The sequence below is a fragment of the Eucyclogobius newberryi genome, unplaced genomic scaffold, assembly GCF_026437365.1.
Source record: "Eucyclogobius newberryi isolate DKJ021-1_F unplaced genomic scaffold, fEucNew1.0.hap1 SCAF_21, whole genome shotgun sequence".
NCBI classification, from domain to species: domain Eukaryota; kingdom Metazoa; phylum Chordata; class Actinopteri; order Gobiiformes; family Gobiidae; genus Eucyclogobius; species Eucyclogobius newberryi.
In genome coordinates this window covers 22625498-22642826 of record NW_027315846.1, presented here as the reverse complement: position 1 = coordinate 22642826, position 17329 = coordinate 22625498, and the positions used below count along the sequence as shown (strand labels likewise).

Sequence of the window (17329 nt, the reverse complement as noted above, 5' to 3'; positions counted from 1 at the left end):
TGCGAAAACAATGTTTTCCATTTATCAAATATCATAAACTATGCATTTTCGGAAAGCGCTCGCGCTTTCCTACCTCATGGTGTGGGTCCCTGGTCACTGACGGGTACTTTCGTTAATTTTGAGTGGGCTCCGCCCACTTTGTGTTTTTGGCCCTCTTTACAGTAATAATGTTCAATTTTTGCATTACATGCTTATATGCACGGAACATGCAAGAGATGGGGAACGTATTCGTGAGGTACTTAGCGCAAATGAGTGCTTTATATGGGGATGACGACCGCTTCGCGGTCTTCATCTCAATGTAAAGTGCTCGTTTAGTGCGCACTTTTGCACGGGCTTCGCCCGTTTACAACGGTAATGTTCCATTTTCCTACTACTAATTAGTATGCACGGGGCGTGCATGAGTGAAGGAGTGCGTTAGTGAGTGTTTGGAAGTGGGCGAGCGCTTCGCGCTCGATTTCGTGCGCACTGCGTGCGCACTTTCGCAGCCGTGCTTTGCACGGCCTTACGAGATTAATAGGCCTCTCGCCAGCTTGTGGCGCTCGGGCCTAATAATAATAATGATGATGATGATGATGATGATGAAAAAAGATTTTAAAAAAGATAGATATGTTCAAACTTTAGTGCTAAGACTGTATATATTATAATACTGTGGAACATCCCAGACAAGGCCATACCATATCCATGGAGACAAGCAGGTGGCAAACCAACCACCATAAAAGTTACACAGTGCTCTTTAAAAAACGTAGCCGTGGACTCGGCAATGACTTCCTCCAGAGTGAGCGCTCCAGAGATTGTGATAGTTCTACAAACCATGACAGAGTGGGCGCTCTGTGCTCTTCTCCATCTCTGGCTTTCTTTAAGCAGCTCATTTGCATGCCTCATTCAGTCGATTACACAGAACCGCCCCCAGGCTGGTTGCCGTGACAACGACGAAGCGATCCCGTCGCATTCCCTGAGGTTGCGCTTGTTGTTTCCCCGGCAACAGCCACACAACTTCGGGACAACATCCGGAAAGACCTTGTTGTTCTTGTCCTAAGGTGGATTGAAATACGGGCTGCAAGTGTTGGGATATTTAGGAAACTCGCAGCATTGCACTATGACGACCAGCCAGCCTTTCCTGGACAGAAGTGACCCACGTCTGAAACTCACCGTGGAAAACAGAACCAAAAACGTGTTTGTGACACAGCCGGAGGACAGGTAAGAGAGCGCCCCCTGCTGTTGGCCTGTGACTGTGTGTTTCATGTGCTCAAGACTGACACTGTTATTCCAGGCCCAAAGAAGAACATGTCAACCTCATCCCTGTAGTGACAGAGGTAAAGTTACCACATCATTGGATTTGTTCCGACTTTGTATTTGAACAGCTTACAAAAAAGGGAATGTGAAAATGAACCCAGTATTTAAAGGTGCACTATGCCACTTTTCTGCCTGCCCCATGGGGACATTAAAGAGCTCGGGATGGAATTTTACTATGGAAATCTCCCATTTTTGTTGCTGGTGTGCAAAATGTCTTAGCGATACCTTAGCTAAAACAACATAAAAACTCTACAAAAGAGTCGTGGAACAATGCAAAACACTGCAGGGTCATTACTGGTAAACTTATTTAGTTATTAAAATCTTTAAAATCTTTTTTTTTTAAGGTTTATTAAGTGAAAATTCTATGATGTGAGATAAAGGAGTTGAGGGCCCTTCACCAGAAAAATGACACAGTGTACATTTAACATAAATATTTCAACACAAGGAAATGGAACAAGTTTTGCTCATCATTATAACACAACCTGTATTTTGATTAATTGATAACTATGTCACAATATCAAATTTCAGTGTTACAATTATTGTGGAGGAAAAAACACCAAGATTTAATCATTCAGGATTATTTAGACTGTGCCCAAACAAAATTTAAATCTTTAAATTTCTTTCATTCCCGTGGTCTAAAACGTTACTGTTCTTCAAGTATGTGACCAGCTTTACAAAGATTCACTTTCTGAAAGACAAAATAAAATTTAAACAACATTTTGCAGAAAAAAAAAACAGCCATATAAAATAAAGTTCTTTACATCTAGGTCTATATTTTGGGCTGTATATTGAACAAATGAATTAAGTAATTTCAATGTAACAAATTTAGCTTTTAAAATTGTCACAATTATACATCTTTTGGTTCTTATGATTATATTGTGACCTTATCGATAAACCTAATAATGTTGACATCTCTATTGATCACAAATACACCTGTGTGGTTTCCCCTTCAGCACAGACATAGTTCCATCTTCTTTCCCGTAGACACCTTGCCGTCTCCTTGAAGCCGGGCTGAACACGTTGCAGAAGACGTTGGTTCTGCAGAAAGAAGCGGAGCTGGAAGAAGTGAGCCGACAACTGTCTCTGAAGCAGCAGGAGTTCCAGAGCCGCGTGGAGGGTTTAGCTCAGCGCCGCTCAGAACTGGAGCTCAAACAACAGCAGGTACGGAACAAAAGCAGCCGCTCGCCACTCAAACAGGCATGAATGATTTACACCTGACAAATGAGTCAAATTCTACCTAACACGGGCGTTTTGTTTTGCTTTTGTTCATTTATTTATTCCCCCAGAATGCAGAAAGAGTGAGCAAGTTTGAGAAGTTTGTGGCTGAAAGTGAATTGAAGCAGCACCAAGCCCTAAAGAAGTATAAGGACGCACGGGAGCAGAATAATATCAAGCAGAAAGATATAGAGAGGTTGACGAACAAGCTCATACAGCGTCGAGACAGGTGAGTTTATGTTAAATACACCTGGCCAGCCATGTTTGATTTATGTTTTAATATGTGTCTTAATATTAAAGGAGATGTGGTCAGTTACTTTTCAGGGATTTAGTATTGAACTGTAGCATAAGTAGATTATCATTATACATTTTGTTAATTGTAAGCAGCACTCTTGCTCTAAAACGGCTTATTAATACAAACAGGTTCATTGACTTCCTGTTCACAACTGATAAGCCCCGCCTCTTCACAGTGACGTTTCACCGTAGCAAGCGGCGGATTGTTATTTTCTTTTATCATATTAACTTATTTTTAGCTTGCTTACTTTCACAGTGTACGTTTTCTCACGGTACTTTTGTTATGTCCATTGTTTTTTATGTTTTTTGTGCATTTTTTGTGTCTTTCCAATGTGATTTTTAACTGCAAATAGCAAATAAATAAACTAAACTAACTTTAATTAAACTAATGCTGAGGAAATACTGTTGTATCAAGGTTAAAAGCTCATTAAAGTGTATGTGTTGTTGTGGTGTTACTTTTAACGGCAGTGAAAAGGTGCATTTACTGCCACCTACTGTAGTTGTACGTCTTCAAAGTATGTGTTTTATGCTATACTGTAAAAAAAAACAAAAAGAAAGCGAGATACGTCCATAATATGTCCCCTTTAAGGTTGATGTGTGTCATAAAAGAACATGATCTAATACTGATAATAATACCTTTATCTACAGACAGCATGTTTTAAAAGACAGAATGACCAAATACAAAATCTATGAAGACTATTTGGTGAAAACAATCAACTTCCTACCAAGCAGTAAGTCTCACATTTCCATAAAAGTCTGAGTTTTAACCACGTTGATCTCATTGATGCATTAAATGACTGCTTTTATAGGTTATCTTGAGAATGACTCCGAATCCTTAGTTTTGCCCATCATTCGGCGGCACGAGACGCTCTCCATCACTCACCAGGAACTTCTGCAGCGTCTGGAAAAGATGGAGGACGAAGTGGAGCAGAAACAGCAACAACTACAGACCATGAAGCAGGAACACAGCATTAAAACGCTGGTGAGATGAAGAAGTGTTTATTTCAAAAGGCACAGATGATTCTAACCGCGCTGCATGGTGATTACAGATGGGGAATAAGGAGTTATCAGAACTGCAGAATGAGTTAGAGGGTCTCAAAGATATGAACAAACAGGCAGAGGTTTCACTGCAGATGGAACAGGGCCAGTCTAGAGAAAAGGTATGAATGTCAGGTGGAGGGTGGTGTTTAAAATGAAATCTAATCATATTTAATACATTTTAAAGGTGGAAGAAGTGGGAAGTATCCTCATGGCGATTAACAACTTGGCCGAGCACTGTTATCTTCCGTCATATGGAGCGCTTGAAGACATAAATGTTTTAACGATGATGGACATGGTGAAGGTGAAATCTATGAGGCTTTTCGTATAAATGTTTGACTTACATATTAACTGAATACTTGTGTATTTCCAGGAGTACTTTCTGGACAAGGCAGACACAGAGCGGAGAGCCAGGAGCCTGATGGAGTCTGGCTCAGCAGTAGCCCCTCTGACAGACAAGAAAGGCAGAGGCTCGATGAGAAATATGGGTTCCAAAGCACAAATTAAAAGTCCAAGTAAAGTTAGTAAAAAGAGTGACTCACTTAGTTAAATTAAATGGATTGTTTGTGCCTGAACCGTTTCCCATCAGGGTCTTTTGAACAGTGTTCTTGAGTGGAATGTGTGTATATTTTGAATTACATGATTACAGTATTATTCATAAGAGGCTGTGTGATCTGTTTGAACTGGGACCTTCAGATGGGAGGGTATGTAGCTTATAAACTCTAATAAATGAATGAAGAAAAATGAAATGACCAGAATAACAGAATATGCTTGTATAACACCGTACAAGTGTATACAAACTACAAGAGTTCTTAGCTTATGAGTTAGCTGGGTGATCCTGCCTCTGTGCCCCTCACTCGTGTTTGCCTCTTTCTCTCCTCTGTCTCTCCTTTATTTTGATAACTTCCTGTGTGACCGGAAGTAACATTGGAACAAAAGCTTGAGAGTCAAAGAAAAGACGCAAAGTAAAGTAAGCTACAGTGAACGGTGAAAACATGGTGAAAGTTATAAAAACCCAGAGATCAAGTTACAGTGGACAGGGGAACAAGGATGTAATATTAATTAATGTATGTATGTTTACTTTGACTACATAAGAAATAAGTGCAACACTGACTGATGTGACACCAATCAACCAATCACATTGCAGAAGGTCAGAGTCCAGTGTGTGATGTTCTGATCAGAACATAAAGAATACTGCACCACATCTCAGGTCAGCTTAAAATTCAAATCAACTTTAATAGAGCACCATATAGCACCGTTAGACTATTTGTTATAAAATGTTTAAAAAATGAAAAATAACAAGGCCTATTATAATGACGTATGTTACAGTACAATAATATTTATACATATTAAAATATAAAAAGGGTCAAAGTGGCAGAAACTGTCTTCATGATAGCTAAGTGTGGATCTTCATTTCTAGTTCCGTTCATTCTCTGTGGGAATTAACATTTTTGCACCGTGTAGTTTTATCAGTGTTAATTGTTAATGTTTATGCCATTTGTTTTATCTATTTAACTTGTTTTGATACTTTGGCCAGAAGGAACAGTCGGGAGCAGTAAAAGATACATTTGTAAAGATATCTATAACTTTTACATTTTCAGTTAAAGAGAGAATGTACATTTTAAATTATTTGCTTACAATTATAGCAATGTCTTATTTGTAGTATTACCTACTGACTCTTCTCTGGTCAGTTTGTACTTTACCTTCGTTCTGTTATGATGTGTGCATCCATCCATGTTAAGATAAGATAAGCCTTTATTTGTCCACACAATGGGGAAATTTCGGTGTTTGTTGTAGAGTCTTAAGTGGTTGCTTTAATTATCTCATAACAAGACTTAGTTATTAGTATTAACAAATACACTGTTACCCTCAAGTGGTACATAGTTCATTATGGTATATAACTGGTATTCAACAAATAGCACGATGTTTTAGGTACATTTATTTTATTATGAACACAATTTGACCCTAACCATTTTTAGGCCAATATTGTATTGAGTAGTATATTAATGTATTAATAACTGGCTGGCTTTAGTCACTTTCTCCTGGCGCACTTTAATCATGTGATCATTTTATAGCATTATAACCTCAACATTCTGTCTCACTTTAGCCGGCTGGACCACATTATAATGCACCAGAAGGGTCTGAACATGTCTGGGGGAGTGGCTGTAGATCCTTAACGCCCACAAATACATATGTAACAACATCTATGTGTAGTATTTATACAGATAGTAGAGATGACGTCAGTAGGTGCGTTATTGGATTTAGGTCGTCAATATTTGAGCTTGTGCCTTGGCATTATGGTGTGCTTTGTTTGTGTCGAAGCAAGTTCCAAGTTTGTGAATTGTCCGCTGAAAATGGCAATAAAACTGATTCTGATGATGTGGTGAGGGCCTCCAAGGAAAATTTAGCTCTGGGCCCCCTGAAGGCTTGGGCCGGCCCTGCTGTCCCAGAAGCTGTGGGGGCCCATCTCCCAAGGAGGGGCAGAAAAAGTAAGAGAAGCTCTGAGTTACATTATGCTAATTTTGTTAGATAAATTAAGTAGAAATATTAACATTACCATGAGCATATGAGGGTGAATTAACAATATTTGAGTTGAAAGCTATAATAGACACGATATAAGTGAAATATAAGATCCATTTAGGATCAGAGTAAACGAGGCACTGTCTCTTTAAGAGAAGCACGTGGTGCATGCAAACATCCGGGAGATTCTAGTACAAACAAAATACCTTTATGTCGAATTGCCGCTTTGACGTCTTTATGTCTTGCTGGTGTTAATTCCCACATTGGACCGGCCTGAGTCCCCGTGATGTCCGTGACGTGTGGAGCCCGTGAGTCCGCGGCCGCGCGCTCACGCTGAGCTCGTCTCCGCAGATGGAGGGCGTATGGCTGGTCTCCGAGCGACAGGACATTTCTTCGTACTTCGCTGACCAAACGACTAATTTCAAAATAACTGTAGGCCAATTAGTACTTTTGTGTGTTGCCCCCGGACGCCATGAATAACGCTGTAATAACTGTTGTGTTGTCAGGACGTGTGCCGAGAGTTTTCTACCGTGAGAAAAGTGCGTGGCGATGGCAACTGTTTCTACAGAGCCTTTTCCTTCGCATACTTAGAATCTGCCATACTCGACTCCAGAGGATTACACGGGTCAGTCTGCTGTACAAGCTTAACTCTGTGCTCTGGGCTTTTCCCACATCTAACTAAACCATTTCAAATATCTAACTATACCATTTCAAATATCTAACTATACCATTTCAAATACCTCAGTTCACCCACTGCACGACACTATAATGTGGTTGTGTTTCCAGGTTCATTGAGATGATCAAGGAGAGCAGCATTGCCTTGTCTTGTGCTGGTTTTGATGAAAGAAGCTACAAAAAGCACCTTTCAAAAGTAATGTACCGCCAGTGCATAATGACTGTACGATGTAGTGAAATAAACTCCCATCTCTCTCTCAGGTCATTGCAGTGTTGGAGCAGTGCCAGTCTGATGGAAGTGTGGGGACCCTGTACAGACTGTTTAACCAGCCGTGCACCTCAGACAGTGTGGTCCAGTACCTGCGCCTCATCACCTCCGCCTACCTGCAGAGCCATGCAGATTTCTTCAGCAACTTTGTGGAGACGTCCAATTTCCAAGCCTATTGCCATCAGGTGAGTGTCACGATGCTGCCCCCTGGTGAGCGCCGGACAGGCCCGGGTCAAATGTCCTGGCTGATCCGAACACTTTGTGTTCAGGAGGTAGAAGTCATGGCAATGGAGTGCGACCATGTGGACATCCAGGCTTTGTCGCAAGCTCTGAACGTGGCCATTCACATCGTGTCAATGGAGGGCGATGAACAAAAGCTGGTGGACCACATCATTCCAGAAGGTGCTGAGCCATCTGTGCACCTCCTTTATCAAACATCACATTATAATATCATCTACCCACGAACTCAAGCCTGACCGGCCAGTGCCTTTGTTCAACTCAGGAATAGAGACTACGAAAAAACATATATTTATGCATCGAAAGTAGTTACAAACATAATTTGGGTTTTATAGTTAACGGTATTAAAATAAGGACATCATTTTAACAAACTTTGTATTTATTAACAAATCAAAAACTGTTATTTTTGCTTTGCTTTTTTTGATTTCCGGATTCTCTTTTGAGAAAGACCTTTCTTAACATTCTGTTTGCTCTTTTGTGTTAAAACACTGCTCAGTGCACTTTGGGTCCCGGCCAGAGCGCTCTGTTTCAGAGTGAGCTTCCCCATCTGAGTGGGATACTTGGTCTTCCTCACAGTCTTAAATACAGACTGAGAGACCAACTGCTTCATGTGCTTCTTCATGCCCTTCACCATTCTCTGCTGCTGGACATCGGCATGCTCGTCATTTGATTTACCTGTAATGCATACATACATTTATATTTGAATTATGAAGTGAGTGTTAATAATCAAATCCTGCTCGCCTTACCAAGTAAAAGGTCTTCGTCCAGATCTACCTCCAGAGCTTCTGCAGCTTGTCTGAACCAGGAGTCGTGCTTCTTTTCCTTGCAGTTGTGATATTCAATATTTTCAATTCTTCGGGCCAAATCGATCCGCTCCTACATACAAAACGCACTGTTGCATTACATATACATAACTTATGCATATTGGACCCATTGTTCACATCTTACCTTGATAGCTTCCATACACTGTGTCTCTATGGGGAACATCGGGAGGTCTTCGTCTTTGCCAAGAGTTTTGAAAATCTTTTTGAAGTTCAACATGTCATCAGGGCCCGTCAGCAACAAACACAAGCCTTCTTTGGAAGCTCTTGCTGTTCTGCCACTGCGATGGACATAGGTTTCAGATGTTCTAGGCACCTGAAAGGAGAGTGGCATTGTATATTGTACTTTTTAATTTATGTATTTGACAAGCAGTATTTGTATCTTAATCCATCAATCTGTAAATAGTGTGTATTTATGTAATAATACAATAAATTACTACCAAAATATTACCTGGTAGTGGATAACATGCTGTACATCGGGAATGTCTAGTCCTCTAGCTGCCACATCAGTCGTCAGGAGTACACAACTGGGGGATATCATAAATTGGATATCAATGAACAAAATATAGACAACTAGTGTGTCTGTAATGCAAGTTGAAATATACAAAATATAGTACAATGCTATGACACTTAGTTCTTTAAATTGTATAATGTCCTTCCACAATGTAGGAGGTTTTTCTGTTTGCTAAATAGATGGTAATAATGGTAAATGGATGGGTTTAACTGCACTCCTGCCTTCTGTACAAATTGCTTACCTCTCCCTGTCAGCAAATCTCTCCAGGTTTTTCAGACGCTGTTTCTGCTGCATGTTGGCGTGCAGGGAGAACGATGTACAGTCCAAGATGGTCAGAATGGATTTAAGCCTTTTGATGGTGTCTATACTGTTTGCAAACACCATGGTACGCCCTGGGTGCTGCAGCAGAAAGTAATACAGGTAGTAGTCCTTGTCCTCTTTCTGACAGTTGATCTGAGTCTCGGTCAGCGTCTCCACGGTCGCCTCTTTTCTGGACAGATCGATGACTTTTGGTTTGGTTTTCATGCCTACTTTGTCCATGAGGATTTCCAGTTTGCTGCGCTTATCCACCCTCTTTTTCTTTTGCAAGATGCGCGTGGGCAGAGTGTAAGCCAGTGTGAGCGTGGCAGAGAATATGAACATTTGTCTTTTGGGGTTGAAGTGTGTGGTTTGCAACATCTCCAGGAGGCTCTCCAGCTCAGCAAAGTGACCCCGTTCTACCATGCGGTCAGCTTCATCAATCACCAGACATCTGCAAGAAATACACAAATAAAAACCTTGTTTAGGTCAGGCAAAGGAAATGTGACTTTTCTGTCACATATGTAGGTCTTGCATTATTTAGCAAATGGTGTTTTTCCTTGAAAATTTTGGTCTCTTCTCCAAAGCTCTGACCTGTAATCTGGCCTAGTGGCATCACCCGCTTGTCTCAATGCCATACAGTGGAACATTCTGGACACTTAACATCTCCAAGGAGATAAGGCCAGGAAGAAAAAATGGTGTGTTTCCGGTAACCCGACCGAGCTGGATTTCAAAATAATGAAAACCCGACCTTATACATTTTATCGCATATTTACTGGCCATACGTTTCGAGAATGTCAAATTCTGAGAGCAAATCCAAAACCTGCGAGAAAAAAAATCATCTGTGGGGATCGTAAGATATGAAAATCGCAGCACTTTTGATAGGTTTCGTTTTACCTATGGGCGCATCTTTTTGACGGCAGTCATGCCATGATAATATAATAGATCCATGAGCGATATGTACGCCCGGTGTTTCAGCTGTGAAGTTATTTGGCGTGACGGTCAAAGTGGTCACATCATCAAGTGACAATAAGAAAGATAGTGAGAGCTCAGCGAACACACGCACAGGGCAACAGCGCCGCGGATCACGGCGCGGACGCACCGACTACCGCGCGCGGACCACAACCGAGCGGTAATTACTAAAAAGTTGTCTGCTAATGGCTCTTTTCCTGTGGTTGGACTAGTATAGATGTAGAGAACTATTTTATTCTATATCTGCATAACAATACAGCCACACCAATGCGAAGCGCTCACTTCTGAAAAAAAAAAAAAAAAAAAAAATTTAAAGAAAAAATCCGACCGACCTGGATTTATTTTTCAATGTTACCGGAAACACAATTTTTTTGTTGTTGGCCTAAGTAGGTCCTCCACAAAAGTTACATAACACACCTTTAAGAGTACACAGTGTAAAAATACAACTTGACTGAATGTGTTGTATATTAAGGATTGCTATTTTTCATCATAATTGGTTAATTCTGTTTCCTCCCCAGAAAGTGTATTAAATTATGTTAAAGCAGACCTCTATAAGCTGTTTCCATCTAATTATTATACATCATCTTTTCTAACTTGTAGGAAAGAGCCATGTGAGTCACTATGACACATGGAATGAGAGCTGATTGGTTGTTTAGGGGCATCACTAAGTCACCACATCACCATTTCACTTTTGTGTCTGAAAGGGCTTGTGTTAAGATGCGCTGGTGAAAAGACAGCAGCTGTACCTGAGCTGCCTGAGGTTTTGCAGGTGTGGTTCCCTCTCTTTGATCAGGTCCCACAGTCGCCCTGGAGTTCCCACGACGATCTCCGGCCTGCGCTTCAGCAGCCTCCTCTGCTTGTGCTGGGACATCCCGCCCACGACTATGGCCGTTTGGATATCTGCGCAAAGAGGAGAAATGCAACACGGTATTTAAACCCGACTGAGGCGGCGAGCGGCTTCACATTTCTGAAACGACCGCGTGGAAAGACAAATCCCGTGGTCATGGAAAGATGTCAGTGTGTTTGAGAAGGGTCAAATCATAAGGAGAAGCAGAATCTACTACAGATCTGGACCTCAGTGAGAGTCTTTGAGATTAAGCAGTCCAACATTGTCATTCCATAAGGCCAGGTATTCATAACTTACTTGTAAACTTGGCCACAGCATCTATATGGTGTTTGACTTGAACCGCTAACTCTCTGGTGGGGGTGAGGACTAGCCCGAGCAGAGGCTGATTTTGACCCGCATCGTCCCGGCTTTCTTCTCGTGGGACAGGGTCAAACGCGGCCGTCTCACCCACTTGAACGCATCCGAGCTTGATATCCTTTGCTCCGTCCTCATCACTACCGCCATCGTTCAAATCTCCACCAACTTCGTCCACATCGCTGTCCTCCACGTCTGCACCCTCCTCCTCTTCCATCTCCTCCTCCTCCTCTTCCATCTCCTCCACCTCTTCCTCTTCCACCTCCTCCTCTTCCATCTCCTCCTCCTCTTCCATCTCCTCCACCTCTTCCTCTTCCACCTCCTCCTCTACCTCTTCCTCATCATGTCCTTCTTCTGCATCTTCGGGCTCGTCTGGTAGATATAAGCTCTCCACCTTTTTAACCGTGTCCTCTTTAGTGTTTGGACTGTCGCGGTTTTCTCTCCACTCCAGAATGGCGTGGATCATGGGGATAGCAAAGGCCAGGGTCTTGCCACTACCTGAAACAACAGTGTTTAAGTGATTTAGAAAACGACACTAAATAAATAAATAAAATTGAAGGGCATTTATCGATTTACAGTTAAAGATATTTTAGATAATTTAAAGCAACAACACATACAACAGAAAGTCAAAATAGAATGGGAAGTACTTGACCTACTTATACATTCATGCAATTTGTATTGGGAAGTATTCAATGAGTGTGTGCAAATGAAAAGAAAGTACTGTAAGAACTGGGACTCCAGAGACAGGCTGACGCAGTACGGTGCAGATGCTGATGTGTGAGGGGCTGCTACCCTTTCCACCCCCTTTTCCCATTGTATCAAAACAATAAGTTCCATGAATTTGTATTTCTTTGGTGAAAGTCATTTTCTTTCTTTTTTAACAATAATTGTTATATCCACTTAACATTCAATAAATGATGTTTAGAACTTTATTAACTATTGTGTGTAGTTTCTTTTCAGTAGTGAAGAAAAAAAAAAAATTGTAATAAGATTTGAGTGTTGAATAAGGAACTTCCACAGCTCATCATAGAGACTACCAACTAATTCAGTTTTCATGTTTTAGAAAAGGTTTTACTTGGCTGATCCTCCTTTAGACATTGTGTCAGTGGCATAACAAAGGTTCAATTTTATTCCAAATTAATTAGTGGTACTATAGCTCACCCAATTTTGAGTTCCAGTCTTTTTCAGAGTTGTTTCTAAAAGGTTTTTTATTCTGTGCTGTACCCAGTGCTAAATGAGATCTCAATTTGAGTAAATAAAAAGGTTTTCTTTCTCGAATGCAGAACCAAATATTTTAAAATACCACTATTTCCTTGGAAAGTTGCTGAGTAAATGTCTTAAAATCTTTTTAAGGCTTTGTAAAGCAAATATATTTCAACAACTGGCCTGGTGATGTGCTAAAAACAATCCTGCGTAAATATACTGTGTGTTCACCTGTCTCTGCAGCTCCCAGCACATCCATGCGGTCTCTGATCGCTGAGGGCAATGCCAGGGCTTGGATGGGTGTGGGTGAAGAGAAGCCCAGGCTGCTCAGGGCCTTCAGGACGGGAGCGGGCACGAACAGATCTTTCCACGCACCCACGTCCGAGCCGGTGTCCTCACAACCAGACAGGGCAGCACTGGTCCAATTCTTGAATTGCTCTTTGGCAGGTTTCGTGGGTTTGCGTTTCGGAGTTTTATCTTCTACGGTCGCCCCCGGCGCTGGTTGTTCTTCTGTTGTCAATGCAGTAAGAGATTCTTGCTTGGTTTTCTTCAGCTGCTTCTTCTTTTGCTTCTTCTTCTTCTTTTTCTTTGTTGGTTTTGATTCCGAATCCTGTTGAGAACTTGCAACCGAATCTTCTACAGGTTCTGATTTCTTGTTTTTCTTGTTCTTATTTTTGGCCTTTTTCTTGGGAGTTTCAGCAGTCTCTCCAGATCCTTCTCCAGGGGCTCCTACAGATGCTTCTCCAGGGGCTCCTACAGATCCTTCTCCAGGGGCTCCTACAGATCCTTCTCCAGGGGCTCCTACAGATCCTTCTCCAGATGCTTCCCCATCCACAGCTTTTCTCTTTAGGGCCCGTTTCTTCTGTTCCTTCTTCAGTTCTTTGGCCGCGCTGGCTGCTGCTTTTTCAGAGTCAACCAGACGGTAATTTGTCAGTTCTTCAAAACACACCAGCCCCTCCAATCCCTCTTCTGAAAACAGACTCGGGTCCAGCTCAATAGATTTCCATTTGCCCTTCATCTGAATGCACCGTTTTGCTGGGTTTATGCGCCTGCTTTGAGGCTTCATCTTCTTGGACTTCATTTTTTTTTTAACTACTGAGACATAAAATAAATAAATTGCATTACAACAAACTACATTAATGTGTGAAATAGCTCTATGTCTTTACAGAATGACATTAGAGTGGAGAAAACTTACCGTAAGTGGTTTCTTGATGTTAAAACTATTGGAGATTACAAGTGTTGACAAGCACGCACGACACACGAGGAGGCCGCCATGACAGTGTGGTCACGTGGTTGGGGGAAATGGGGAGATACGTCACTGCCATCTACTGGACAAGACGTGTATAACCTTTTGTAATAGCTTGATAGGAACCTACACCTTTAGGCAAAACATGTCCTTTTTTGTGTCTCACTTATTTGTGTCTCACTTAATCTAAATCCTGTCAAAATACCATTGCTCTAATTTTTCCAACTGGAAGCCTACATTTGTAATATTCCAATAATTTTTTTCCTCTTTTTATTTAATGCACTGGGGGAACTCAAAATCTGTAAATACCAAAACACTATGCTATGAATTTGAAATGTAAACTGAACAAATTTAATTTTTATACACATGTACGCAGTGAAGTGTTTCCCCCAGCACAGTTATTGTTAATACCATTGAATATCCGAACCAAAGGAAAAATATAACTTGTCATATTTTAACTTATCTTTTTCACATCATATTATACTGTTATTATAAAACTTTGGCCCTTTGTCAGGCTTTATTAGACAGGACAGTGTAGGTGAAATTGGGGTGAAGAGTGTGGTAAGTGCTGACTCTTAGACCACTCGACCCCCGGGCAACACTAATAACTTATTGTTATTGTCATTAAAGTTTTGAATTTACAGATTATAAACCCAAGAAAATACCACATCATTTATAAAAAAAACTATAGCCAATTCCCAAAAAGCATGAATAATAATGGCATGTAGCATTTTATTGACATTTTAGGAATTCCACTGGAGCTTCACAACACAAGTGAGAAATATGCATGTTAACAATAAAAGTTAAGGCATACTAGTTTGTTGTAGGGTCAATGAGTCTTCCCATGAACAATAGAGCGTTTGTATCTTCATGGTATATGAAGAAGAAGAACGGTCGGTTGACAATGAATGTGGGAGGTAAAGAATAGGGAATGATGCCGACTGTTGTGGCAGCTGCAGCAGTGGTTCCCGTTTCATCCACGTCAATCACAGCCTTGTGCCGAACCTATGGAGAAACACGCAATGCCATGTTTAAATATGTGCACGATACTAGGGACATGTAGCAAAAGGAGACAGGATACTGACCTCAGACACCTTCAGATCCTCGTCCTTATGGAGCTTTGTCAGATTGGCTGTGTTAGTGAACAAACTGGAAACGCCCATTTCAGGTAAGAGCTTATGCAATTCGTATGACTCCTCCATCTTAAATTTTGGCAGATGAACTTCCACTTTGCTGAAAACACAATACAACATGATAACTAAATATATTCACCAAATGCAAAGTCATAAATCCCTTTAAACATACATTTCTGTCATAGATGCAAACCACCCTTGAAATCTGTGAGCGTTGATCTCATCATCTATAACGGTGTGGTCGACGTCTTTATTTGGCAACAGGATAAGCATTGAGACGCCATGGTCGTAAGGAAGCTTCAGTATTTTGGCGCCGAGAAATACGTCATGACCCATGAAAAACCTGGCCTCCTTATACATCATCTGCACGTTCACCACGTTGTAATTGTCAATGTAGAAGGCTTCTGTTTTGGTGTGGTTGGGGTTGAAGGGGCTCTTCCAATCTCCTGTGAGAGGAAAACACAACTGTCAGAACAAAGTACTGATTGGCATCAGTGGAAAGTAACTTAAAGTAACTTAAGTAAGTAAATTGTTGTGGTTATTTGTTTCTTTAGTGGGTACAGTGCATGTTAAAGAACATACATGATACACATGCTGTAAACACGCTGGATTGTAGCCATGAGCTCATTTGCATCCTCATAAACCTCACTCATACAGCATACAGGGACACTTGAGGCAAGGTGGGTGAAGTGTCTTGCCCAAGGACACAATGACAGTGTGTACTACCACCCCCCTGTGGCACCTGGCACTCCAATGGTCTCCCATCCAAGTATCAACAGGCCCATCTCTGATTAGCTTCTGAGACTTGATGAGATCAGCATAGACAGGTTAGTACGGCCAAACTCATGCTACTCTGAGTCAAATCTATGTGTAATTGTACAAGTCCAAATGATCCAAGTTCACAGTTGCTGTATCTACTTTTTCCTAAAGTGACAAACACATAACTGCATCTCCTGCTTTGATTGGCCAGAGCCCAGAGAATATGTAGGTTGTGGTTTAAAATAATTTAATTCAGTTTAAACTATTTTACATTTCAACATTGAGCCAGAATTAATTTACTAGTAGTTTTGTATGTGTACTTTTTTACTTTAGGCAGCAGTACTTTGTAATTGAGTGCATTATTATATTTTTTTTTACAAAACTGCAGTACTTCTTTCACCACTGTGTTAATTGAGTTAGTATTTTTAGATATTACTTTAAGTATGTCACAAACGTCAAAATGTCCCCATTTGAAGAAACATTGAATAACCCTAACCCCAGAAATAGCGATATGTGCATGTAGTAGTAAAAGTTCACTAGTATTACTATGGGGTAGTGTGGCAGTTGCTGCACACTGCGGGAGTGTCACTGGCAGCACCCACTTTGGCCACATGACTGAACCTGAACGATTCAAGGTGCGAATGGGAAAACTCTTTGAATGCCCAAGTAGAGAAGTTCTACAAAAATGATCATTTAGCAGAAATGATAAGGGTGTGTTCAACTTACCTCGAAAGAATATGGTGTTTATAAGCATGAGCTTGGTCTCTGCATCAAGAGTGGAAATCATGTTCTTTATTCTATCCTTAGTCTTGCCCTTAATATAGTCATTGATGTACACCACGCTCTGCCCGTTATCAGAGAAGTTCACCGCTTTGATCTCAGCCTCAAAATACTTCCCCATCTGCTCTTCAAAGGTCTTCTCCAGGTCCAACTTGTCACTCACAAACATCGCCATGTCCTGTTCCAGCTTGAGGGACCCATTTTGCGTGATGTTTTCGTGGAGAAGCTGAAATAATTGCGGAATGCCCTCTGGCTGGTTTGCTCTATCAAGCTGCTGCAAGTTAAATCCCTTTAAAATTTCCTCGTGAGTGACACCATCAGTGGCCAAAAGCAGAGCGGCGAAAGTCGTGGAGATGCTCAACGGTGAGAAGAAGATGTTTTTGTCGTGATAGTTGGATATTCTTCTGTACAGGTTCACCGCAAAGTCCATATTCCTGTAGGAAAGATCTGTGATGGTTGCATTTTGTGTTTCTTGGCAAGCTGGAGCAAAGAAGCACAGAAAGGTGAGGGGAAACAGCCAGGTCGTCCTAACGAGGTGGTCCGTCATGGTTCCTGGCAAGACACTGGCACCTGAAATGAGAGGTCATTGAGATCAACTTCCAAAATGACTCAAATTCAATTACAAATCACATACATACCTTTTTGGCCAGGATGATGTCCAGAGCTTCTTGCACTATTTGGTGAAGCAAAGTGCAAGTGTGTTCAAAGCGTTACATATTAACCCAGCGCTTTTGTCAATCCAAAACATGACGATTTTGAAAACTTAGCAAGTTTCTGTGCCAACTCAACTTCTTATCAAATGAAGGCTATATTTGAGGTAGGAAAGATGGAATAAATCCCACAATTCAAATGATGTGAGACTA

The 17329-nt window shown here is 41.2% G+C and overlaps 4 protein-coding genes across 7 annotated transcripts; 2 read left to right on the top strand and 2 right to left on the bottom strand.

Moving 5' to 3' along the window:
• The first annotated feature begins 820 nt into the window (after positions 1 to 820).
• Positions 821 to 4406, top strand: ccdc197 (coiled-coil domain containing 197). The gene is made up of 9 exons (XM_072457716.1): positions 821 to 1197; positions 1271 to 1313; positions 2278 to 2454; positions 2580 to 2737; positions 3451 to 3533; positions 3612 to 3784; positions 3852 to 3962; positions 4028 to 4144; positions 4214 to 4406. The coding sequence occupies exons 1-9, from the start codon at positions 1097 to 1099 to the stop codon at positions 4388 to 4390; spliced, it is 1140 nt and encodes a 379-aa protein (XP_072313817.1). The 5' UTR covers positions 821 to 1096; the 3' UTR covers positions 4391 to 4406.
• A 2136-nt stretch (positions 4407 to 6542) lies between these two features.
• Positions 6543 to 8221, top strand: LOC140370151 (ubiquitin thioesterase OTUB2-like). 2 transcript variants are annotated; one of them, XM_072457164.1, is made up of 6 exons: positions 6543 to 6608; positions 6712 to 6792; positions 6867 to 6985; positions 7147 to 7231; positions 7297 to 7488; positions 7573 to 8221. In XM_072457164.1, exons 2-6 carry the CDS (start codon positions 6712 to 6714, stop codon positions 7777 to 7779), a joined length of 684 nt encoding a protein of 227 aa, XP_072313265.1. In that variant the 5' UTR covers positions 6543 to 6608; the 3' UTR covers positions 7780 to 8221. The 2 variants fall into 2 exon arrangements, with proteins under 2 accessions (XP_072313265.1, XP_072313264.1); XM_072457163.1 differs by lacking the exon at positions 6543 to 6608 and having other exon boundaries at positions 6650 to 6792.
• ddx24 (DEAD (Asp-Glu-Ala-Asp) box helicase 24) lies at positions 7902 to 13847 on the bottom strand. Of its 3 annotated transcripts, none has more exons than XM_072457160.1 (9): positions 13744 to 13847; positions 12780 to 13640; positions 11289 to 11843; positions 10891 to 11044; positions 9117 to 9626; positions 8813 to 8888; positions 8489 to 8677; positions 8287 to 8416; positions 7902 to 8215 (listed from the first exon to the last, which is right to left on the bottom strand). In XM_072457160.1, exons 2-9 carry the CDS (start codon positions 13627 to 13629, stop codon positions 7941 to 7943), a joined length of 2739 nt encoding a protein of 912 aa, XP_072313261.1. In that variant the 5' UTR covers positions 13630 to 13640; positions 13744 to 13847; the 3' UTR covers positions 7902 to 7940. The 3 variants fall into 3 exon arrangements, with proteins under 3 accessions (XP_072313261.1, XP_072313262.1, XP_072313263.1); XM_072457161.1 differs by having other exon boundaries at positions 12780 to 13643; positions 13744 to 13839; XM_072457162.1 differs by having other exon boundaries at positions 13740 to 13830.
• Positions 13848 to 14506: 659 nt separating this feature from the next.
• LOC140370634 (protein Z-dependent protease inhibitor-like) lies at positions 14507 to 17052 on the bottom strand. Its single transcript, XM_072457830.1, has 4 exons — positions 16413 to 17052; positions 15100 to 15373; positions 14880 to 15027; positions 14507 to 14799 (listed from the first exon to the last, which is right to left on the bottom strand). The coding sequence occupies exons 1-4, from the start codon at positions 17011 to 17013 to the stop codon at positions 14608 to 14610; spliced, it is 1215 nt and encodes a 404-aa protein (XP_072313931.1). The 5' UTR covers positions 17014 to 17052; the 3' UTR covers positions 14507 to 14607.
• Between the last annotated feature and the right edge of the window lie 277 nt (positions 17053 to 17329).

Coding starts and splice junctions, on each gene's coding strand:
- ccdc197 (XM_072457716.1), top strand. CDS start 1,097: ATGACGACCAGCCAGCCTTTCCTGGACAGAAGTGACCCACGTCTGAAA. Junction 1,198..1,270: donor GTGACACAGCCGGAGGACAG/GTAAGAGAGCGC, acceptor CTGTTATTCCAG/GCCCAAAGAAGAACATGTCA. Junction 3,785..3,851: donor AACACAGCATTAAAACGCTG/GTGAGATGAAGA, acceptor TGGTGATTACAG/ATGGGGAATAAGGAGTTATC.
- LOC140370151 (XM_072457164.1), top strand. CDS start 6,712: ATGGAGGGCGTATGGCTGGTCTCCGAGCGACAGGACATTTCTTCGTAC. Junction 6,986..7,146: donor GACTCCAGAGGATTACACGG/GTCAGTCTGCTG, acceptor TTGTGTTTCCAG/GTTCATTGAGATGATCAAGG. Junction 7,232..7,296: donor ACAAAAAGCACCTTTCAAAA/GTAATGTACCGC, acceptor TCTCTCTCTCAG/GTCATTGCAGTGTTGGAGCA.
- ddx24 (XM_072457160.1), bottom strand. CDS start 13,629: ATGAAGTCCAAGAAGATGAAGCCTCAAAGCAGGCGCATAAACCCAGCA. Junction 11,844..12,779: donor GCTGGGAGCTGCAGAGACAG/GTGAACACACAG, acceptor CTGTTGTTTCAG/GTAGTGGCAAGACCCTGGCC. Junction 8,678..8,812: donor AGCATGTTATCCACTACCAG/GTAATATTTTGG, acceptor CTCTCCTTTCAG/GTGCCTAGAACATCTGAAAC.
- LOC140370634 (XM_072457830.1), bottom strand. CDS start 17,013: ATGACGGACCACCTCGTTAGGACGACCTGGCTGTTTCCCCTCACCTTT. Junction 15,374..16,412: donor AAACACCATATTCTTTCGAG/GTAAGTTGAACA, acceptor TTCCTCTCACAG/GAGATTGGAAGAGCCCCTTC. Junction 15,028..15,099: donor TTTGCATCTATGACAGAAAT/GTATGTTTAAAG, acceptor TTGTGTTTTCAG/CAAAGTGGAAGTTCATCTGC.